General features: G+C 40.7%; 2 protein-coding genes across 2 annotated transcripts in view; both read right to left on the reverse strand.

Moving 5' to 3' along the window:
- Nucleotides 1-1503, reverse strand: part of LOC145778122 (complement factor B-like) — a 104174-nt gene extending 102671 nt beyond the window's left edge. The window contains exons 1-2 of the mRNA XM_082589538.1: nucleotides 1486-1503; nucleotides 696-1276 (exon numbers count right to left, since the gene is read on the reverse strand). Of these exons, the coding sequence (XP_082445664.1) occupies nucleotides 696-1276; nucleotides 1486-1503 (599 nt within the window). The remainder of the gene's footprint in view (nucleotides 1-695; nucleotides 1277-1485) is intronic.
- A 2049-nt stretch (nucleotides 1504-3552) lies between these two features.
- LOC145778184 (uncharacterized) lies at nucleotides 3553-9311 on the reverse strand. Its single transcript, XM_082589626.1, has 2 exons — nucleotides 3892-9311; nucleotides 3553-3708 (listed from the first exon to the last, which is right to left on the reverse strand). The coding sequence occupies exon 1, from the start codon at nucleotides 9309-9311 to the stop codon at nucleotides 5100-5102; it is 4212 nt and encodes a 1403-aa protein (XP_082445752.1). The 3' UTR covers nucleotides 3553-3708; nucleotides 3892-5099.
- Nucleotides 9312-25245: the final 15934 nt, after the last annotated feature.

Below are 25245 nucleotides of genomic sequence, written 5' to 3' on the forward strand. Positions count from 1 at the left end.
GTCACGGTCTTGTAAAAATATTGGAGAAATACTAACTTCAATACTTGCTGATTCTGCCTCGAGGCTGGTCGTAGAAGTTTTGTATGCCTATTATAACCGTGGTAAGAAGACCAAGCTAGCGGAGTGAGGCATTTTAACTCGCCCAGGCAACATGCTAGATTACAGCAGTTCACAACCGGGGGTAGCAATTTAAGAGAGTCCGTGAAGGTTTCCGAGTTTACAGCATGATTGACAACTTACGAAATTTAAAAATTGATTGTGCTTTATTTGTGTATTGCAGTGATTGTTAAATTTCAGGGTACGACACACAATCTCCTGGAGCGTCATTTGAAATTTCAAGGACATCGCACAAAGGTTCGGTTTCCTAACTGAAAAAAAAAAATATATATATATATATATATATAAATAAGTAAATTTTTGAGGTTATGTTGGCTATGTTCAACTCAATTGTTTCTTTTGATACAGCAGATTGTTGATCAATGTTTAAATTAAAAATAAAAGCATTAGTCAGCAGTCTAATAGGATCAGCACTTACAATTTTGCCATGAATGTGATTATAACGACTTAATATTGATTGCAAATAAAAAAAGGGGAAAAATTCTTTATAACGGTCCTAAAATTCCATTAATTTTTGATAAAATTTGTAGAAAAACATTAAATCAGCGTATAGATTACTGATTTGTGATCCTGTGTACCAACATATAGCTTTGTCAGTGTCGTCAATCGTCATAAGTGCGTCGCGAGTTTTTGTAAGTGCTGACAGTGCTGCGTCTTCGGCAAACAGCAGTTCTCTGATCAGCACTGTGCGAACCTTTGTCTTGGCTCTCAGTCGGGCCAAGTTGAACAGTTTTCCATCACTGCGGGTGTGTAGGTGGACACCTTGTGTGGAGTGACCGAATGCAAACTTCAGTAACAGAGAGAAGAAAATCCCAAACAAAGTCGGCGCAAGGACACATCCTTGTTTTACACCAGACCGAATTGCGAAGGGTTCAAAAGTCTCCCCGTCGTAACTGACCACACCCTGCATGTCCTTGTGGAAGGAGTTGATGATGCTAAGCAGCTGTGGGGGACAGCCAATCTTCTGCAGTAGCTGAAACAGGCCTCTCCTGCTGACAAGGTCAAAAGCCTTCGTCAGCTGGCCTGGGCGTCTGTATGGAGGTCTTGCGCTGCCCAAAAACACAACAGGACCCCCCTCTCTGCCTCTTCGGCGTGGTCCAAGGGAACGCAAAGCGTGGCACTCGGCGACGGTTTGGCTGCAGGAGTTGCCGGAAGGATGCTAGAGTTTGACAGTCGACCGCCTCACGTATTCCACTCCGGATTTTCCGTCTGGGTTGACTCCGTAGTCTTTTCCAGGACTGGATGTAGCCGCAAGACAGCGGAGGTTTTTGAATCAGGGTTTGCCTTCCCCTAGACGAACTGCCGTCTAAGGCTGACGGGCTCCGTCTGCCCGGCTGTTGTTGTACTGTTTTTTGTCTGACCTCTCACCTGTAATCTGTCCGACATGGTTAGACCTGCCAGGGGCTACGAGCCCCCATCGGTATAGCTCACAGGATCCTTGAGGTACTCAAGCCTCCCCACCACGGCAAGGTAACAAGTACGGGAGAGAGGAGCATTAATAGTTAATATGAAAGCACCAACAAATGTTTGTGCAATTGCAGAAAACAAATAACCTTCCTCAAAGACAATATAAAAACATCCTAGGCTACAGCAATAACATGAGCTCTTTGCCTCTTACAACATAATTGTAGTTTGTAGCACTTTCAATTTTCAAACACACACACATTTTTGGACCAGACAATCAGGGTTGCCATTCTCTATACATAAAAGAGAAGCTTGCCTCCAGTTTTTGGCTGGCGGCGCACGTCTGTTAGGCCTGTAATATAGTAAGCCATGGTTCAGGCACATAGCATAGAGATGGTTTCATGCTTGTTCTTACAAGGTTAATTGCTACCAAGTAAAATGGAGCTTTGAAAAAAGTTAGCTCATTTTAAATTGACATCTATGTCACTGTGCCATCATGACGTCAGCACCAGTGATGTCATTGACATAGCATTTATTCAGAGTATTTGTTTACATTGCTCTGAGAGTGACATGCTACTGTTGAGTGACAGATAAGGCCATTGAAAGAATAATTTACACCCATTAATGAGAAGCGGGGGCCCTATAAAAAGACACGTCTTAAAAAAAGGAAGAAATTTATAACTTTCAAGAACTTTTTTTGTTCTTCTCCCTTAAAAGTACTCCGGTTTGCAAAATGCTTAGGATACCGGATATAAACAAACCTCTGTAAACCCACCCAACAAAGAATCTCTATAAACCCATATTAATGCTACTCGCATAATATAATACTAGTGTTCGATCGTATTTCGCAGAAGTCATTAATTTCAAAATATGCAGAGAATTTCATCACTCTATCCTTGTCTCTGTAACCGAAGGTTGCTTGACCATGTTGTTGTTGTTTGGATCACACAGTTAGATCTTACTGTTGTCTCGGTCCTAATTTCTGAATACTGTTTCTTTGTACAGACTCAATCTTTGATTGCTTGTTTATTACTTCATGTTTTAACTTGTAACCTGGTACGATATCATCTGTAATTTTGCTCGCAGACCTCATTTTAATACCGTGCTTTGATGCCCGAATAATAGAGGTGAACCGCCATTTTGACATAGCAGTCGTCGAGACCAATCCACATATGTTTAGTTACGTTCCAACGTTCAGAGCTAGAGGCCGACCCGCTTTCTACTATTGTGCGAAAGAAGTGTAATTTTAATTTATTTGTTATATCTGATTCTCGCATAGAATTTAATGTAACATTTCTTCATGTATGTTAATTCCTGTAAGTGCTACACTAGTTAACAGTGTTGAACCTGAGGTAGTTTACCAGGTTACTTGTTTTCATTGTAAGTTTCGTGGCTCATTCTTTTTCTGCAGCACTAATCAATTCTCTATAACAGTTAAAATAGAGATATCAGTACTGCTTGACTGGACTAAATGAAAACATTTCACCTCAAGTTGCCACAACAAGTCAATTGACGAGTTGCAGTTGCCACTAAAATTCCCTCTTTACTTACGTGAAATTATCATCTGACAAACGCCAAAGCTAGATCGTTTCCTATAACTATTAACCTTTCATGGTTTGGCAATGCCACAGCTTGCTCAAACCTCTTACATTGCAGTCACTATTTGATTCCCAAACGCAATATTTTCTTGTAGTTATCACGTCTTGTTTGCTACACATTCTCAACATGAGCGTTGTTAGCTTAGCTTGAAAATTTTCCACTTGCATTTTCTATCGAAAGCGATTTTTCTTTTGCAAAGCTAACTTCAATTCATTCATTAGCAACAAAATGCCACAAATAACAGAATGCTGATTACTGTCATCTAAATAACAATGAATCTCACCTACATGGCAACTTGCAACGTTAGCTATTGTCTTTAACATTATTAACCACACCAACTAACCCACCAAACCAAGTAAAATCAACCTCAATTTGCAACATTAGCTTATATATTTGCGTTACAAATTGTGATATTCTCCTATATCACTAGGCTCGACCGCAAAGGCAATCCGACTGTTGTCGAATATAGATGGAAATGGTTTATTAAATTGGAGCGAAATAACAATGATACTTGACGTTTTTGCCAACAGTCTCTCAAACCACAATCCCGAGTGATCAGAACAGGAGTGTGATCAAAGAAGTCGTTTTCTGAAATAACATAAAAGCACAAATCACGCATTTGCCTAAAACTACAGTACAAGGCAATAATGATTAATGTGAGTTTCTTACATTGCTACATCCATCGTGAATATGCGTCGACCTTTAGCGCTTCACGGACAGATAGTGTGAATTAAATCAGCAATAAATTCCACATAATTAAAATGTCCATACCAATTTTTGCCAAGTAAGCCGGTGAATTGCGACAACAGCAACAGTCTGAAATTCTTTACACAGGATTCCAATGCGGTTACAATTCAGCTATAACAAATGAAATTAACGCGTTACGATACGTCGAAAATACGTAGATCATGCACAATAAAGCTGTGTCATTAAGTAAGCCCTTTTACAAGTGAACACAGCGCGTACAAAACTGATAGTGATAGATATGTTCAGCTTAGATACGTCAGACTATTAACACATACAGTAGTAAAGGCTAAATTTACAAATTAGCAATCAATTTGTACGGTACTCACATGAAGCAATCTCTTTAAAGCTGCTTGCCCGAATTCTACAAATCTCGACTTACTAAATAAGTCCGAACTGGCTGACAAAACAACCCAAGTTCACAGATGAACAGAACTTTTGCCCAACGTTGGCTACAAACTGTCTGATAATATTTCAGGCACAAGTGGGCTTATTTAAGATAAATTTTTACATGTTTTGAAATTCCCAAATTATAATAAAGAAGCAACAAATCGAACACAATATTTTCGATGAATCATGGAATGTTGTTTCCGTACGCGATAAACTAAGATCCCAAGGGGCGATGATTTCAATAAATTGTTACGTCACAATAAACTTGGAGCCACCGTGTTTTGCAAGGGCATACGAAATCACCAAAATGTTTTCCAAAATAAAGTGTTTTTTCTATATTGTTTTAAGCTAAGCAACTTTCCAGTACATCAATTGCGGTTGATCAATCGCCAGGAGAAAGCTACTATGCCGTCAAAGAAGGGCATTTATCAATATATTGCCTCTCGTAAACACGTGAACTTCAAAACTTATGCAGTGAAGAGAAAATATCTTACACTCCCTCCAAAAATAGGAAAAATATACAAGCCTATTTTTAATGTGAAACAAGATATTTTCGCAATTACAAAGGGCAAAAACTCTACGGCTGTAATACTGAAGCGAGGCATAAAACACAGATACGAAACATTATGTATCTACTCATTGTTGTCTCCACACCGCATGCAGGAACGGCAATGCGTAGATACCGCGAAAATACAATCCACAATTGACTTCCGGTACATCGGGTTCCCACAGCAACGGATCAGCAAAGCGTTCATAAAATCAGCAAAGCGTCTATTATTTGCCCTCAGATCCAGGCAATTGCTTCGTAGAAGCGCATGAAAATGCAGTTCTTGCACTGCTTTGATCTATACAGTATTTGTGTCGATAGCAGGATCATCTGAGACCTCGGCTGGCTTGCAGATAAGACACAGCTTTGCAATCGGCCTTCTCAGGATGCCGGTACCGACTCGAACATCTACTTGTCGCACTACTCCGTGCTTATCTGGATATGTATGAATGATTCTTCCCATAGTCCAACGTCGTCGTGGAAAATTATCGTCAACAATTAAGACGACGTCATTCGTCTCGAAGTTGCATTTTCGGTCTGGCCATTTTTGTCTCAAAGCGATTGTCGGTAAATACTCCTTTTTCCACCTTCGCCAGAACTCATCGGCTAGGAAATGAACTCTTCGCCATTGTCGTCGCGCATAGCAGTCTTTTTCGTTTGCCTTCACGGAAAGCATTGGAGGATCACTCTCCAAATTGTGTCGTAATAAATGATTTGGTGTCAGTGGTTGTTGATCCGTCGAATTGTAGTTCACTGGAACCAGCGGTCGTGAGTTCAGGATGTTTTCCACTTCAATCATGAAGGTGTTCAGCGTGTCGTCCGTCAGTGTGCCGAACTTGGAGAGCATAAAGTCGAGAATCCGTCGAACCGAGCGGATCATTCGTTCCCAGACGCCTCCGAAGTGAGACGCCCCTGGTGGATTGAAATTCCACCTCATGGCTTTTCGTCGAAAGTATTGTTCAATGCTGGGGTCCTGTAAAGATCTCAAACAATCCTTTAATACGCGATGTGCACCGACAAAATTGGTGCCATTATCACTAAACACTTCCTTAGGATTTCCCCGTCTGGCAGCAAACCGTCGAAAGGCATTGAGAAATGTGTCAGTAGACATGTCATAGGCAATCTTTAAGTGGACTGCCCTCATAGTTAAGCAAGTGAAAATGCATCCATACCTTTTTACCATGCTCCTTCCCTGCTTAACCATGAAGGGTCCGAAGTAGTCGATTCCGACAGAACTGAAAAGAGGCTCCTCAGAGCGTAGACAAACATCAGGTAGATCAGTCATCTTCTGTTCTCCTGTTGTCACATAGCTGCTAACGATCTTCCGCACAGCGGCGGAATCCTTGAAGAAGTAAAACCGCTCATGCAAAGACGTCCAAGTGTGTGCTATTCCTGCATGACCAACATCGAGATTCTGCTTCAAAATAAACGAAATTTTAGTTTGACTTGAACACGAAAGAATGATTGGATGTTTGACATTGCAAGGACTCGCTGTATTCTCCAAGCGTCCTTCTACACTCAAGGTGTCTGTAAAGTTATCATTAACAAAGTGCGGATACGAAATCGCGCCGTAATTTTGACTGGAAGCGTCGGAAAAGTAATGCAGTCGGTCTATGCTCACCCTACCTAACTGCAATGGCTTTAAACAATGTTGCAAAGTGGAACTCTGCAATTCAAAGAGTTGAGGGAACCGCTCCCTCCATTCGTCTACATCGGGCTGGTACAATGGCCCTTGCATCAATACATTGTCTAATGGCGTTCCTCTATGTTGGGCCACACAATCAGAAACAATTTGTTCTGCGTCTGACTTATTTTGGTCGAGCACTGGGTCATGAGAGAGGTACCGTGCCGCATCCGCGCGCTCATTATCACGGACCTTTCTGTCCTTCACTGAAGTAGGGAAATTTACGTCCCTGAAGATTATCGGAAAGTTCTGTACCTGATATTGGCTTATTAGATTAACCATTGCCTGCTTTGAGTTTGCCCGCTTGATTCCGGGTCCAATCACGCTCCATCCTAAAGGAGTCTTTAATGCACAGGGATCTCTTCTCCCTCCATACCTCGAATCCAGATGTCTATGAGCATATGGAACGTCAGTGCCTATTAGTAAGGAAACCTCTTCAGTATCCAGGTGAGGGAACTGGATACCCTTCAGGTGAGGCCATGCTTCTATATCTGAATCTGTTAAAGGACGATTGTTTCTGAACGCCAAATCGTCCAGCGACACCGCTTCTCTTATATCCAGCTCATCAGTGTCATCTAGTGGCCGAATTCTAAAATCTAATTTTCGACAATCGACCGATCTCGGCATTTGACCTACAGTTGTCAATTGTATTCTGTCTGGCTGACCTCTTAAACCCAATTTCTTGACCAGTGACGTGGTGCAAAACGTGGTGTCACTTCCGGTGTCTAGAAATGCGTTAACGGTCAAGCATTTATTCTCGTAATAAACCTTGACCGGGATAACGCAGAAAAAGAAATTATCCCTTTGCTCAGGCAGCGTTTCGCACTTAGCAATGGTGGCTGGCCTGCCATTATTGCTATTTTCTATGGTTTGATCATTGTTACTGGGACTTTGTGAAAAGTCAATCTGCTGCCTCGAGCCAGTAGGTCTCATTTCCTCGTGCAGCAGAGTGTTGTGGCGACGTCCACAACCCGTTACTGTGCAAGCCGGTGGTCTATCACAAGACCTGACAACGTGTTTGTCGCTAAAACAGTTGTAACACCTTCCTTTATGTCTGATGAAGTCCCTGCGATTAGAAATTGACTTTTTCAGAAATTCATTGCATCTACCTATTGGATGCGGTCCGTTGCAAAGGTAGCATGCCATCCTCGGCCGTGAAGCAACCGTCGCTTCAACGGCAGAACAAGAGCTCTTCTGGGTATATCGGGGGCTGGCAGGGACCCTTTGATCTCGTTTCACCGACCTGCATAGTAAACCTCCAAAAGCGTTTAATACTCTCGATTCTTCTTCCACAAACCCTACAAAGTCGTTAAATGTAGCTTGCCTCCCTGACTGCAGCATAATGTTAGCAGTGCGGCGCCTCCAGCCCTTCTGCGTTTCCATCGGCAACTTGGCAGCCAGCATCACCATGGTATCCACTGTGTTAAGGTCGCCCAAGTTTTCGAGCTTCCCTAGCACCAGTGAACACTGACGTAAGAGTTGGGAATAATCGCGCATGCCCAACGCGTCTTCGCTCTTTATATCAGGCCTTCCCGTAAGCCTTGTAACGAAAGACCTAGCGACAATATGGGGCACGCCATAATTGTCGTGCAGAAGTTTCCTCGCTTCTGCGTATCCTCCACTGGAGTCGATAATCGAACAATGCTCGATCAAGTGCTTGGCTTTACCTCGGCACTGCTGCAATAGTAGAGTCATTCGCATTCCATCGGTGTGAGCTCGACTCTCCAAGTGGGTCTCGAAATGACGAATAAAGGTCCAATACTCAATTGGCTCGCCTGAAAATGTCATGTGCTCTGGCTTAGGCATGCACATGCCCTCGCCAACAGCTTTCACGATGCAAGGCAAAATTTCAGAATCCGAGGGCTGAAAGCGAACAGTTTTATCTACTTCAGTCACCGCACGGTCAGGCTGGAATTCCGGCACCTTTCCTGTACCGAGATCCACCTGACCCACATGCATGCTGGCACCCCCTCTACCAGGTAGCGCAAGACCAGGCTGGCAGTCCGGCACCCTCGGTGTGCCAGAATCCACATGGTCCTCGCATAAGCTGGCTAGAGACGTGGACCGTCTGCATTCTTCAGACTGGTCCAAAACTTCTAACTGCGCTTTTGCTGTCTCGACAGCCAATTTGGCCTCGAATCGTTCCCTATCTGCTTGTAACTGAGATTCTTGGGCCCGCAGCTGAGATTCTTGTTGAGCTCGCAGCTGAGATTCTTGAGCTCGCAGCTGAGATTCTTGATCTCGCAATCTTTGCTCTTCTTCTATGCTTTTCAACTTAAGTTCGGCAAGCTTCTTGGCTAGCGCCGCCTCCGTTCTCTGCCTTTCACTGACAGACGTGCTACAGGAAGAGCGAGAGCGGCTAGATCTCTTTGATCGGCGACTATACACCACACTAGCCGCTGGCGTTTCTCGCAAAGCTGAACGTTCGACATGCGGCTCGGGTTCGGCGCTCAGTTCTGCTCGAGCAACGCTAATGTCTAATTTCCTTTGAATCCAAGCCTGCTTCATCGCCTCTAGTTCGCAAAAGTCATCATTTGCGTATTTAAAAGTTTTTAAGTGATCTTCCATCATTGGTAGCAGCCGGTCATAAACTCGCTGAAACGATTCTTCAGCGTTTTTAAATTCTACGACACTCTTAGCTTTTGCAGCTTTCTGGCATAAAACAAACCAAGAAGCTAACCTTTTGTCTTCTCGCGTTGCTTTGTCCAGAGAGAATTCCTCGACATGAGTTTCCGGCGAACCTGACGCTGAAACCGATGGAAGGTTCTGGGTTTCCTCAGAAGATGGATTTTCCTGCTCAATTGGAGTTTCTGTTGTTTGAGACATCTTTGCTTACTGCAGAAAGTTTCAATGTAAAAGATGAGAAGTAATCAACCGCAAATATTGGCACAAGTCTACGAAGGATAATAAAGTAGCAAAGGAATGGGAAGCCTAAAAATCACCTATCCAAGGACAGTTTCTTGATAAGCAATTTGCAAAACAGTGAACAGATAGTCAGCAACGACACTAGAAATAATTGCCTACTAATAGGCAAAAGAAACACGAAAACTAGTGCGCCGACTTTAGGGCACGAGAAACTAATTTGCCTACAGAGGGCAAGGGGAAATAAACAGCAAATCTGCCGACCTACGGCAAGAGAGTGAAACTAATTATTGCCTAACACAGGCAACAAGAAATAAAGAAAACTACTTTGCCGACCCACGGCGACAAATTGAAAACTAATATTGCCTACCACAGGCAATAAGACACAAAAACAAATACTGCCGACCCACGGCAAGAAATTGAAAACTAATATTGCCTACCAAAGGCAATAGGAATAACGAAAACAAATCTGCCGACCCACGGCAAGAAAATTGAAAACTAATGTGATATTCTCCTATATCACTAGGCTCGACCGCAAAGGCAATCCGACTGTTGTCGAATATAGATGGAAATGGTTTATTAAATTGGAGCGAAATAACAATGATACTTGACGTTTTTGCCAACAGTCTCTCAAACCACAATCCCGAGTGATCAGAACAGGAGTGTGATCAAAGAAGTCGTTTTCTGAAATAACATAAAAGCACAAATCACGCATTTGCCTAAAACTACAGTACAAGGCAATAATGATTAATGTGAGTTTCTTACATTGCTACATCCATCGTGAATATGCGTCGACCTTTAGCGCTTCACGGACAGATAGTGTGAATTAAATCAGCAATAAATTCCACATAATTAAAATGTCCATACCAATTTTTGCCAAGTAAGCCGGTGAATTGCGACAACAGCAACAGTCTGAAATTCTTTACACAGGATTCCAATGCGGTTACAATTCAGCTATAACAAATGAAATTAACGCGTTACGATACGTCGAAAATACGTAGATCATGCACAATAAAGCTGTGTCATTAAGTAAGCCCTTTTACAAGTGAACACAGCGCGTACAAAACTGATAGTGATAGATATGTTCAGCTTAGATACGTCAGACTATTAACACATACAGTAGTAAAGGCTAAATTTACAAATTAGCAATCAATTTGTACGGTACTCACATGAAGCAATCTCTTTAAAGCTGCTTGCCCGAATTCTACAAATCTCGACTTACTAAATAAGTCCGAACTGGCTGACAAAACAACCCAAGTTCACAGATGAACAGAACTTTTGCCCAACGTTGGCTACAAACTGTCTGATAATATTTCAGGCACAAGTGGGCTTATTTAAGATAAATTTTTACATGTTTTGAAATTCCCAAATTATAATAAAGAAGCAACAAATCGAACACAATATTTTCGATGAATCATGGAATGTTGTTTCCGTACGCGATAAACTAAGATCCCAAGGGGCGATGATTTCAATAAATTGTTACGTCACAATAAACTTGGAGCCACCGTGTTTTGCAAGGGCATATGAAATCACCAAAATGTTTTCCAAAATAAAGTGTTTTTTCTATATTGTTTTAAGCTAAGCAACTTTCCAGTACATCAATTGCGGTTGATCAATCGCCAGGGTAAAGCTACTATGCCGTCAAAGAAGGGCATTTATCAATATATTGCCTCTCGTAAACACGTGAACTTCAAAACTTATGCAGTGAAGAGAAAATATCTTACACAAATCTATTTTACCATAAATCAGATTTATAACTTTAACTAAAAAAACTTTTGACAAGTTTCTTGATCGTAAGATGATTTACTGTTGTATCCAACCCTTGAGTACATCATGATGACGTCATTTTGACACGTTGAATACGTCATTCATGTAAGAGCGCAATGTTGTTGTTTGGATCGGTTAAACTGTGTCCGTTGAGTAACATTATTTCCACCAAATTAGTTCTAACGCCATTTTGAAGTGCAACCCAATACATCTGGCATTCTTTGTTGGTTTGAACGTGGTTTAAATGCCACAATGCCACGTGTCGTACATACAACGTTCCATGAGTCACCGCCGCTCTCCATCACTGCGAACGAAAACAAGCTACACAACTTGAAATATAAATTACGAGAAAGCCGATGAACAGCTAAAAATGAACAAATGAAGATGAACAGCTGAACCAATGGTGATGTTCGAACTCACGATTTTGTATTTTGATTCAATATAACTAGACAAGTGATAACGTAATGCAAGACGTCACCATACAATATCGCATGTCATTTATTCTGTGAGCAATAATTTAATACGAAAGTTGCAAAACGATGCTTCCAAGGTTGATTAAGTTTTGGCAGGCCTATGAATTTGTTTACAGATTTTGAAAACAAAACTCACCCAGTTAGTAACACGACTCAGACAAACTCTCCCAGTTAGTAACACGACTCAAACAAAGCTGACCTTGTGCAACAGTTTCCATAGAACTCACCCAGTTAGTAACACGACTCGGACAAAGCTGACCTTGTGCAACAGTTTCCATAGAACTAACCCAGTTAGTAACACGACTCAGACAAAGCTGACCTTGTGCAACAGTTTCCATAAAACTCACCCAGTTAGTAACACGACTCAGACAAAGCTGACCTTGTGCAACAGTTTCCATAGAACTCACCCAGTTAGTAACACGACCCAGACAAAGCTGACCTTGTGCTACAGTTTCCATAAACGCATTTATGGAATAATCAAATAGTCCTTGACCTTGTTTTAAAAAACACTTCGGTTGAAAGAACTAAACTTTTATTTTTCAGATAGCCAATAGGACCTCAACATTGCATAAATATAATTTGTGCCATGTGGCAGTCGTTGGTTGTGTTGGTCGCCCTTGCTGTTGGTAAGTTTTCATAATACTGTTGCTTAGGGAGGGCCGTCAATGCACTTTTTTTGTCAAATCACTTAGCAACTCGGCTCAGATAGGAGGCTTCAGTCACAAACAAATAATGTGAAATTTTTTTTTAGATTGGGCCGCGGGAAAACGCCGCACAAAAAGTCAATATTACCCAAATAAAATAAAAAAACATTTTTTCTTAAAAAAAAAAAATTGTTAAATAATTAAAAAAATAGAAAATACACAAAACGACGAAAACAGTCAAAAACAATCACAGAACGTAATATTTTTTTGACTCAAAACGTGAACGTTGTGAGCGAGCAGCAGTTAGCCTCAGAATAAGCTCATGTCTGCTGTCATGGCCGATGACTTCATCGCTTACTTCGGTGACAAGTTTGATTGCGCGCTCAACTGCTTGTGTGCTGCACGGAAAACTGTCAATCGATATAGGAACATCGGTCTCGACAAAAAGTTCTGTGAGCTGTTGGATACTGAACTCGCGTAGATTGGTGGCTCAATGAGTTTCCACTCGCTCCACCGGAGCAACGAGTTTGTTGTCAAATCTGTGTGCGCAAAGTTTAGTTTAGGAATTTGGAAACGACGTATCCCACCTGTGTACTCGTCCTTTACTTTCTGGATCCGTTGAACTGCGAGCTTATGGCAGTGGACTGTAATCTAAATTGCGTTTTTCTTTGTATTCGTCTGGTTGAACGATTGTAATTTACTTGATGGATGATAATGTTCATGTGTTCTTGAATTTTGTACCAGTATAGTGTTGAAAATCGTGGCAGAACACCAGTTTAAGATTTAGGCTTGCAGGTTTTGATTTTAATTTTAATTTTATGTAACCATCTATTTAGAATAGAATTTTATGCATGTTGATAATATCGGAGTTTGCTTTATTTGTTGGTTTTACGTATTTTCAAATTTTCTTTTTTACATGTGATAGCTGAAGATGCTATTACTATAGCGAAATTGATTCTTTTTAATAAATAACACTAAGAGGTTAGATTGTTGTGCAAATGCCAGCATTTGATGAATGCAAAATAGCAGTACCATCTTACGCATTGGCTTAGATTCGTCATGCAGAAGGGCCAACACTACATTCTCCGGATGAGCAGCGAAGGCCTTTGTTTGTAGGCAACTGTGGATGATATTTATTGATTGGCCTGTCAGATAGCAATTCAGCTTAACCAACCGAAAAAAGGACTGAGCAGCAAAGTGAATCTTCTTGTTTCGCTTGATAGTAAAACACATGGGAGCGTAAACTTTCACGATGTACGTCGTCTTGTCTATCAGCGCCTCTGTTGGTTTTGGCTCCGAGATATAAAGTCGGCATATCCTTGAAACGAGAGTCACCCATCGTGAATGATCTTGTTTTCCTGGATCACGGAATCGAATGCTTTATGGAGGCAGACTTCCTTTGATGACCAACACGATATCGAGCAGATACTTTTGATCGCCGCTAACTTCCATCATCTCATCGACTTCCGTCAGGTTGGATTTTGCCTTCTCGTACTCGACGACTGCAAATTCTCCCATTTTGCACTTATCATTAGCGACGACACGGCTGATAAATCCTTTGAAGGTTTGCGGTCCTGATGGTTTCCCGTCAGGAGTTCGTTGAGGTGAAACTGGCAAATCGATTATTGCACCGTACTCCCGATATGTTTCTCAATGGTAGTAATGGCCCTGTGTGCTTACTTGTATTGACAGCAGTTCCGTCGCAGCCAACGAATCGAATGCCTTTCACGTCAGTTCCTTTGACTTCAAGAGCAGCCAACATCGTTTTGGCAATATTTTTCCAAGTTGAACGCCCTTGAATCGAAACGTGGTAGATATATTCAGATCATGGGTATTTTAGCATCACGTAGTGGTCTTCGATTGATTTTTGACGATAGCCAGTTATGCCATTCAATGTAAGGATTTTATCCTTTCTGTCGTCAAAATAAACTGTTGTCAAATCTAACTGTTGTGCCGAAGGAACTGGAAGCGAAGTGATTCGTCTCTAAACGGAGCCGTTTTCGTGCACGAACGAGCTTGCTTTTGTTGACTATCATCGTCGGATTTAAATCATCTTTTTGTGTCCAGTAATGTTGCGGTTGCGAGGGCAGCTGCTGCTAGACTCGGAATTCTATACCTTTCGGCCGCACGCGCAACTTTATGCGGATCGAAAGTGCATCGCTCCTGCTCTTGTTCGAGTTCTTCTCTGCCGATCGAGCACTCTGAAAGGAAGCGCCTTCTGGGAGTTTCTTCTGTATTGTCGTCATCCGAGTCGTGAGTACATTCTTCGCGTTCTTCCTCTCGTTTTTCCGCTTCTCTCTCGAAAGCAGTTGCTCTTTCCGCTTGTCCCTCTTCTCAGATTTCACCGCCTCCCAATCCAATGAAACCAATGCCAGCTCCGCGCATTGGTCCTTAATGAAATCAACCTCGCGTGAGTGCAGCAATTTGTCGTCAACGACGTCGAAAAGAGTGTGGAGGCAAAGACTGGCCTTCAATGAAGTTTTTCATTCAGCCGTCTTTCTTGCTGTGAGGATTTTATTCTTCATTTTAACCATGGCCCATTCCTTTAGAATTTTCTTGATCACTCCCTCACGCGTAATGATCGCCACTGTGGCGAAATCGTAGATAGCTCCATTTCCTTCTTGTAATCTCCCGTGTCCTCCTTCTTCATGATTTTCTTCTTTCAGTGGGGTGAAATTTCGGAGAGCGTCACCACTGGTGGGGGTAATATCCCAGAAATAGGGTGATTTACTGATTAATTGGACCGTGTTGTGCACAGGTCCGGATTTGGGGGGGGAGAGCGTGCAGTTGCCCCGGACCCCCTTTTTGAAGGGCCCTCCGACGGGAAAAAATGTGATTTTGTGTTATTCTAATTATTTTCTCTCAGCCTTTGAAATCTCTGCAAGATGTCTCCTTTTTCTTTCAAGGTTAATTTTTAGTCACAAGGTGGCGACTGAGCTTGGCGTAAAAGCATTAGCAACGGTGTGGGTGACTTTCAAGTTACCTTGTATAGTTTTACCATAGATATCTTACATATAGATATGCAACTCAGCAATCGTGGAATTAACGTCACGCTCGACTGACTTTATGGACACAATCAACAATCAAGGTTGCCAGCTTGGCTAGCGTATCTATGGTAGGCTATTATTGTACGGTTTGAGCTTGGCGAGTGGTGGCTTTTGAGCTCCTTTGGAATATCTTGTTTGGCGTATATTTCAAGTTTTCACAGAATAGCCTACTATGAAAAATCAAGACAATAATCTTTCTTCACGTAGGTTATGCAACTTCTGTTTCATGATCGTTGGAACTATCATTTAAGCTTATTTCCAGTGACTCATTAAAGCTTGTTGTAGGCAGTTTACAAACCTGAGATAGAGGGGCGCCGGAACAATTTTAGGACGAGAGTTTTAGAATGAGATATACAGATAATGCTGGGCAACTCGTTCGTTTTCCGCTATTAGCCATAAAAGTCGAAATGTGAGACAGATGCATAATTGCAATAGCTTGAACAAGAAACGAAAGGTAAATTTCACATGCATAGCATCACAATCTGCTGCAAAGTATAAAATGTGTCCACGGGATAATTTGTGTGAGCCTACTGTAGGCTATACGCCCTATAATTTGGCTAAAAGCGAATAGCAGAAGTTGTTAGCGTATATTGCAAAATTTGCAGTAGCTTACATGACCTTAATAGGGCACCATTGCCCCCATCCAGAGAAAATTTGAGGGCAGGGGGCATCCTCTCCACTGCTGAGACAGCTTCATTAGCATCACGGATCCAACCGCCAAACCAAAACAATTTTAATGTTTGGTACACACCATAACTAGGCTACCAAACGGTACCTCTAAATACCCATTGTCAGGCATTGTTGGGCATTGTCAGACATTGTCGGGCATTGTCGGGCAATGTCGGGCATTGTCGGTTTTTTGGGGGTTGTGAAGCATTTCTAGGGGTTGTCGAGCATTTTCAAGGGTTGTCAGGCATTGTAGAGTAGCTACTTTCAGTCATTGTAGAGTAGCTACTTTCAGGCATTGTTGGGAATTTCCAAGTATTGTTGATCATTATCAGTGGTTGACGGGTTTGTTAGGCATTATAGAACATTTTCAGGCATTGTCAAACATTTTCAGGGGTTGTCGAGCATTTTCAGGGCTTGTCAGGCATTGTAGAGTAGCTACTTTCAGGCATTGTCTATAATTTAAAGGCATTGTCTATAATTTAAAGGCATTGTCTATAATTTAAAGGCATTGTCTAGGATTTCCAAGCATTGTCGATTATTATCAGTGGTTGACGGGTTTGTTAGGCATTATAGAGCATTTTCAAGCATTGTCGAACATTTTCAGGGGTTGTCCAGCATTTTCAGAGATTGTCAGGCATTGTAGAGTAGCTACTTTCAGGCATTGTTGGGAATTTCCAAGCATTGTCTAGGATTTCCAGGCATTGTCGATCATTATCAGTGGTTGACAGGATTGTTAGTAATTATAGAACATTTTCAGGCATTGTCGAACATTTTCAGGGGTAGTCGAGCATTTGCAGGGGTTGTCAGGCATTGTAGAGTAGCTACTTTCAGGCATTGTTGATAATTTCCAGGCATTGTCTAGGATTTCCAGGCATTGTCGATTATTATCAGTGGTTGACAGGTTTGTTAGTCATTATAGAACATTTTCAGGCATTGTTTTACATTTTCAGGGGTTGTCAAGCATTGTAGAGTAGCTACTTTCAGGCATTGTCGATAATTTCCACCAATTGTCTAGGATTTCCAGGCATTGTCCATCATTATCAGTGATTGACAGGCTTGTTAGGCATTGTCGAACGTTTTCAGGGATTGTCGAAAATATTCAGGGGCTGTTGAGCATTTTCAGGGGTTGTCAGGCATTGTAGAGTAGCTACTTTCAGGCATTGTTGATAATTTCCAGGCATTGTCTAGGATTTCCACGCATTGTCGATCATTATCAGTGGTTGACAGGATTGTTAGACATTATAGAACATTTTCAGGCATTGTCGAAAATTTTCAGGGGTTATCGAGCATTTTCAGGGGTTGTCAGGCATTGCAGAGTAGATACTTTCAGGCATTGTCGGTAATTTCAAGGCATTGTCTAGGATTTCCAGACATTGTCGATGCTAGACAACCCCTGAAAATGTTCGACAATGCCTGACAAACCCGTCAACCACTAATAATGATCGACAATGTTTGGAAATCCTAGACAATGCCTGGAAATTCCCAACAATGCCTGAAAGTAGCTACTCTACAATGCCTGACAACCCCTGAAAATGCTCGACAAGCCCTGAAAATGTTCCATAATGACTAACAATCCTGTCAACCACTGATAATAATCGACAATGCCTGGAAATCCAAGACAATGCCTGGAAATTCCCAACAAATGTCTGAAAGTAGCTACTCTACAATGCCTGACAACCCCTGAAAATGCTCGACAATCCCTGAAAGTGTTCGACAATCCCTGAAAATGTTCCATAATGACTACCAAACCTGTCAAACACTGATATTGATCGACAATGCTTGGAAATCCTAGATAATGCCTTTAAATTATAGACAATGTCTTTAAATTATAGACAATGCCTGAAAGTAGCTACTCTAAAATGCCTGACAACCCCTGCAAATGCTCGACAACCCCTGAAAATGTTCGACAATGCCTGAAAATGTTCCATAATGACTACCAAACCTGTCAAACACTGATATTGATCGACAATGCCTGGAAATCCCAACAATGCCTGAAAGTAGCTACTCCACAATGCCTGACAACCCCTAAAAATGCTCGACGACCCCTAAATACGTTTGATAATGCCTGAAAATGTTCGACACTGCCTCACAAGCCTGTCAACCACTGATAATGATCGACAATGCTTGGAAATCCTGCACAATGCCTAGAAATTCCAACAATGCCTGAAAGTAGTTAGCCTACTCTACAATACCTGAAACCCCTGAAAATGTTCGACAACCCCTGAAAATGCTCCACGACCCCCCAAAAAGCCAACAATGGCCGACAATGACTGACAATGCCCGACAATGCCTGACAATGGGTATTTAGATGTACCCTCTGTGACTGTGATTTGTTTTCAATCGCCAGAATCTCCATAAAGCAGTTCATGCGGAACGAGAATGTGACGTCATCACAAGCAATCCATACGTCAACTTGAAAACAAAGAAAGTTTTATTTAAACAAAATCCAAAAAATATATTAAAAATAAAGTTGTTTTGCTGTGCCAAGTTTGAAGTCAATGCATACAGCCATAGCTACGCTGTTAGCCTTCAAACATTGTTACGCACCACTGAGTTGCATATCTATATGTAAGATATCTATGGTTTTACGCGCCTTCGGAGCAAACAACTTTTTTTCACGGGCTCCCCTATCTAAGAGTGCCCCAGGCCCTTATTAATTTAAACTCGCACATGGTTGTGCACCGTCTTCCTGACGTTCAATTAAAAAATGGTTTTCGATTCCGTCATTTACTCAACGAACCTCCTAAGAAACTTGAGTTGCTAAGCGATCTGTTTCCGACGGCCCTCCCTACTGTTGGTCTTATTTATGATAAGTGTGTTTGGTGCTTTCATGAATAATAAACAAAATGAATATCTTTTGCTGATGTCATAATTTATGCAATCTTTTTCAGTTTGTTGTTCTTTTAATTATTTTTTTTTATTTACGTTATTGTCCAAATTCTTTGTGAAAGAACAACAATAATGTCCAGAAAATAAAGCAAAAAGATAAGAAGTCTTCATGGACGAAATTAATTGATTAAATTTCCATAAAAATTTGCTCTACAGTGGGATTGTCTGACTGTCAGGACTGTCCTGATCGAGATCTGTCGCGGCTTGAAGACGGCAGAGAGTGCGAGAATAAATGCAGGACAACAGCCGATTGCAAAGGATCGCGCAAGAGATGTCGATGTGATGATATCTGTGGACTTTCTTGCTACAATCCAGGTTCGATAAATTTGCTTTATTAAATTACACAGATAAACAAAAGAACTTCTTTTGTTGGAACCTGGAATGTTATACCTGTTTTTGGCTATATTTGAAAAGTTGATTATAAAAATGTGATCATTTTTTCCGCATCAGCTCTAGGTTTTGAGTTATGATATAGCCAGAGATGGGAAAGATCACCAGTATTGAATAGGTGATCTTGAAGATCAAGATCATCAAACTATGCGATCTTGAAGATCAAGATCACTTTTTGTGTACTTGAAAAAAAAATGAAGTTTTTGATCAATGATGTTGCAAAAAATAATTACTACTGTATAAGCAACCTGGGTAGGCTAAAGGTATATAGTTGGTAGCCTATTGCTAACTTTTACAATTAACTACTCGATTGCTGGCCTAAGAATTGTAATAAGTTAGTGACTGTTGCTATTAGGCCTATGAATTGTTGACGTAGTTTGCGTAGAATCGCAACGTTACATCCAAGGCGAGATTAATTACAGTATAGTACTAAAAAAGTCGCAAAATTTGCAATGTAGTTTATACTTTTTATTTATAATAAACAAATGAATAAAAATAAACTTTGAACTGCATCATTTTTTACCAAGTTTTTGTCTGGTTCATGTGGGAGTTTTTATTTGTGTTACTAAGTAATTTGAATTTTCACTGTAGACTATTATGTCTATGTTTATTGCACTATTTACCCATCAGGCAACCTTGATACTGTTGTCTGCTATCAAAAAAGTTCAGAGGTTTGCGGTCAGACAAATCGCTCCATACTCAGACCCTAAGCAAGTCTTGGTCTGATTGATTTGCTGCAATAATCCACTTTACATGACTAAAGTCGGCTAGCGTCCAGACTTTTTAACACCGCCATTCTACACTTTTGAAACATCTAAAATATGGTCAAAGAAAGCAAACATTTCTTTAAAATTCACACATGGAAATTGTGAACAAAGTTAAATTATATTTTACTATACCTCAACATAAAGTGCACGGAAGTTGACTTCTTTATTATGACCAACACAAAAAACTTTTTTAATTTTGAAATGGCAACACTGACCAGATTAGATGGAGACTTTAAATCGTCTTTTGTTGGACACATATCATATTAACAGTGGCTTAATGTTAGTAGTTGCCACTAACTATTTTGTACAGTACGAGTTCTAAAAAATGCCTCTAGTACATCGTCAGACTAATAAAATAATGGCGTAACTCATTTTTTCTTGTTTTGAGATAATCGAAAAAAACTGTCTACACGGTTGTTTTTATCATATTTATTGTACAGTTAAACGAAAATAGCATGTCGACACAAGTACAATGAGCGTGTATACTTTGATTTGCTTCATTTTGCATCCCATAATGTGCTGGGATGACTTAGGCCATTTTCCGAGTGCACAGACATGACTTAGGCCATTTGATATTTTGACTTTATCAATATGAGTTTTTTAATGGTGACATAATAACAGTAATTAATATTACTAGAATTAACAGGAAATTCCCTAATAGCAACTCAAATCTAACGATAGGAGTTATATTTCATGCAAGACTGCATATTTCGCCTAAAAACAGTTCAGAGTTGGCAAGACAAGCTGAATAAATTATCAGTGATGAGGCAAATTATCAAAAAAGGAGTGGCACCCTGATGGCATAACATGTTTCATAGACTGGAGGTCATTGCATTTCCTCTATTTGATTGGAAGATGGCTTAAAAAAATAGGAATCCATGTACAGTAGTGTCGCCTAAGTTTGTTTGTGACCGCTGTGGCAGATCCTCCCACTGTGCAGCCTCACATAATGGGACCTTGTATAGTACCTTTCCACTTTTGTCACGATTCAGGCCTCTAAGACCATGAACCGTGAGATCTCCAGCTTTCTTTCCAAGCCTGATACTCAACAAGCATCATCCATCTATTTTCATAAAATTACTGTGTTGCATCCTCTGTACATTGTTGGGATGCGGTCCTAGCATTCCGGATGATAATTTTCGTATTCTCTCGTCGTAAATGTTGTTTACCAATTTTTGCTCGATAGTACTGTGCATGCTATCGCACTCCATTTGCGTGTGAACAGCCACGAGGTACTTCTTAGTAATAGTGATGCTATGCTTCCATGCAAGGGCACAGTAAGCACTAGCCGGCAGCAGTGGCCGAGTGGTTAGCGCGTTGGGCTCGCAGTCGAGAGCCTGCATGTTCGACTCCAGCCACCCACACTTGCTGTTGTTTCTCTGGGCAAGAAACTCTACGATAATTGCCTCTACCCAGTGATCGCTTTGGAGTAATGGGTAGTACCAAATTTAAGTCATAAGTAGAGTAGATAACCGGAAACAGACATTGCAGTCGGCTGCAGCGTGGGTCAGGTGTACGTCGGAAGGCGTACACCGATGCATAGCGCTCAAGTCCGCTTTCCCGCAATGCAGGATAAAGATAATAAAACAAAAAACAAAACTAGAAACACTGGAGTTTCTATTTTGATATCTACACCTATCACTCCAAATAACTGTCTCCTCCAGACCGGGGCTTCCAGAAATTACTCGTTCGAAATGATTAAACTGCAAGAAAGCGAATACTTCACTGCGTAAATCACCTTCTGGTTCATTCCAAATAGAGCATGAAGCATCTTTTGATACAAGATTGAATAGTGTAAAATTGTGTACCTGTAGCTTGGTTTTATAGTACATACTGCTTGTCTTAGTTTTGGGACACAGAAGTACAGCCTGTGAATCCATTGTCCATACGGATTTTACTGTTCTAGCGGACTCTTTGCATTTCTTCTTCTCATCTCAAGCTTCATTCTTCAACTTGACATGGTCATCGTATCGTTCATTGGTAATATTACTGTGTTTGAATGAAGCACACACGTCGCACTGATCCTTACGTGGTATGAACAGAGCACCCGGCAGCCCGTTGCAACCAGTTCCCCTAAAGCTGCACCTTTCAATCTTATTGGACCGCAGTGGACATGGAGCTGGCCAAGAGTGTGTGCGTAGCCCTCGCATAGTTATGGCCACCTTAAACAACCACACAAGCGAATGGCCTTTGTCTCAATTTGGACCTGGACCAAACAATGGCGATGATATCACTGGGAACGGGGCAGGCTTGGTAGAGTTGGAAGCCTCCAGCCTGGTTTCACACATTGGAGGCGGATCTATGATGATCGTCTCCCAGTGCCTTTTGCCCAGATCTTTTCCATCATAGATTGGGCCTCCCAACCCACATGCAACATTACCATCCAAAGCCAAATTCAATTTGAAAACAAACCAATGCTCGGACACGAGCTGAAGCCGACGATGAAAATGGAGAGGTTCTCATAATTAAATACACTAAAATAGGCTGTGCTCAATGATCGTATTCCTGATAATATCCCTGACGTATTCAGCAAGCTCTTTGTATTTCCGATGAAGTTGGATTATGGTAGTTCCAGGGTACAAGAATTTTTTCTTTTTGATGTTGTGACCTTTCTACAGTAATGGGAATCTACAGTAGGCAAGTCATTGAGAAATTTGGCCAAAAAGTGATTTTCTTATTTTCCCATTTTAGCACATTTACCTACACATAAAAGTCAATTCAAACGTGTTAAAATCTATGTTTACTTATGTTCTCCTTCTCCCATCAGTGAAACTCAAGAATGGTGGCAAAGAACCAGCAACGAGCTTATAAAGTTGCTAAGTGTGATATTAATCTGAGAATTAATTAAGTATCCAAGAATAGCTTTCTACAAAACCTGAAATGGGTGCAAGAGGACTCCGAGATACGGTGCATTGAAAAGATCTGACCTGTATCACAGTGTGAGGTGATAAGTGGCACTACCAGAGTGCTAGGAATACGAAGCTTCTCAAAGGAATACAAAGAAAACAAACTGATTTAAGTAGGGTTGTTACTTGGAAATGGCCAAGATTACGATACATAGAATAAAAGAAAACATAATTATTTTGTGCTAAATTAATCGTCTGGACTTGTGATGAAGTGGAAGCTCTATTTCTGTACAATTTAGATCGTCGTCTTCTGACCATCTGCTCTGTAGGAGGAAAGCTTTATTTCCAGCAAACGATTAAAGGGATTTGTAAAATGGCCTAAGTCATGCGTTTGAGTTAGGCCATTTGACATTTTTACGAAAATACCACTTTCTTGTTAACGTAGGTCTTAGAAAATTATGTGGCAGATGCTCTTCGAAACAGCAGGATTTTGTCTAGAATTGTTTTTTTTACGTATCTTAACACTTTGCTCCTCAAAGGGAGGCTAGATTTGCCCCCCCCCCCCCCCATATTTGCACTTGGTTTTTCTTGACTTTTCCTAAAATTGCCAGGCGGATCTGATGATACTAAATTTGATGCTAAACGTTTTGTAGTTTTCTTGTAAATTCAAGATTTTGGTGAATTTTTGCTAATTCTAGCTAACTTCCAGCAAAGCGTAAAATGGATTAGATTGCAATAACAAGCCATAAGCTCATAATTGCTTCTTGCATCAATATGCGCGAGCAGAGAGAAATATCCTCTTGTTTTCAATTGTTTGGCTTGACCTCAACAACACAAAGCGCGTTACTTCTTATGCTACAAAAGAAAAGCCAGTGATCACAAAGTTGTTGATTAGAAACAATAATAGCAAACGTTTTTTGCGTTATCAGCTCTACGAAAAATAGCAAACCGCGATCAAAATAGTAGGCTATGTAGGCCACAAACTATTCTAAACAGTTGTTTCAAGCAGCAATTGGCGAATAAAAAACGTTATAATAAGAAATATTCGTAATGACACGAAAAACCTAGTTTTGAAATAAACGTTCTATGGAAATGCTCTCATTGACAAAACTTGCAATTGAGGAAATGTATCACTGCAAATGCTTTTAGAAGAAGCTGAAAAAATGACGTTTTTGCAAACAGTAATTGTGAGATACTGTATACTCAAAATTAAGAGATCACGTAGCAGCTTACTCGATGACTACAAGTCTCTTAGCTGCTTAATGTCGCCTACTTGTAGTTATGTGTTGCATTTTTGTTTCACAGTGCACTGTGTGTTGTTCCAAAGAGCGCATAATAAAGATGATAATGCCTCGTCTTCACTACAAAACATTTTGTAATGTAGACGAGGCATAATGCTCGGCGTCGCATCAGACAAACAACAAATGAGCTTTCTTGATCATTGATTCAACATCTGAATACGTTGAGCCAATGTATAAGAGGCCGGCTATTGTGAAGACCCGCCATTTACAAACGATCCGATTATACCAAAAGTGGGATAAAATAATGGATCAAAGAATGAATAAACAATGTTGAGAAAACTAAATCTAAGTGACGAACAATACCGTCATCTTCATTTATCTTGGAAAAATCCTGCCTAAACTTATCAACAAAAAATACCGTAAATAACCGCGGGGATCCCGAAAGCAGAATTTGCTCGACTTTGGCATGAATTTCGTCAGACATATAATAATTCCACACATACAATAACGGCCACTCAACGGCTATAATATTCATAATCAACCTGGTTCTGGGTGGTTTGTGTAACAGTTCAGGGGAAGACACTACTTGAAATGATGCACCACACAAAAGATTTTCAATGAAGACTGAGTCTAAACAGCGATGTGGATTGTGGCGCACAGTGACATCAAGTTTAGGACGGAAAAGGCACAAAAATATCACGATCAAAACAAAAGACCTTGTGGGAAATTTGCGGGAATCATAACACGATGCAAATGACATAAACGCGTAGTTTGCATGCTGCTCTAAGTTGGCGGGCAACCACAAAGGTAGACAACAAAGGCAGATTATAACTCGATAACAGCGCAATAAACATTATAAATATGTAACCCGACAGTTTTTTTTACAAATGTTTTACGTCTAACAGTAAAGTCTCTGCAACAACTTTTGTCAAGCGTTTACACACCATGGTTATGTGAAATTATTCATCATTATTATTTTTACTTTTTGGATGTTGTGAAACGTCATCAGAAAAAATCACAAAAAAAACATTTCATTAGGCTACTTCATTGTAGTACGCCTAAGATTTTTTTGTAGAATTGTAGTCACGTTGTTTCAACCAAGAAGCCATTTTTCGGCAATATAAAGTTATATAAAATAATTTGCAATCATTTAAATGTTTCAAAA

Source organism: Aplidium turbinatum, chromosome 1, assembly GCF_918807975.1.
Source record: "Aplidium turbinatum chromosome 1, kaAplTurb1.1, whole genome shotgun sequence".
Taxonomy (NCBI): domain Eukaryota; kingdom Metazoa; phylum Chordata; class Ascidiacea; order Aplousobranchia; family Polyclinidae; genus Aplidium; species Aplidium turbinatum.

What these genes read in the sequence shown, in the direction of transcription:
- LOC145778184 (XM_082589626.1), bottom strand. Translation starts at nt 9,311, where the DNA reads ATGTCTCAAACAACAGAAACTCCAATTGAGCAGGAAAATCCATCTTCT.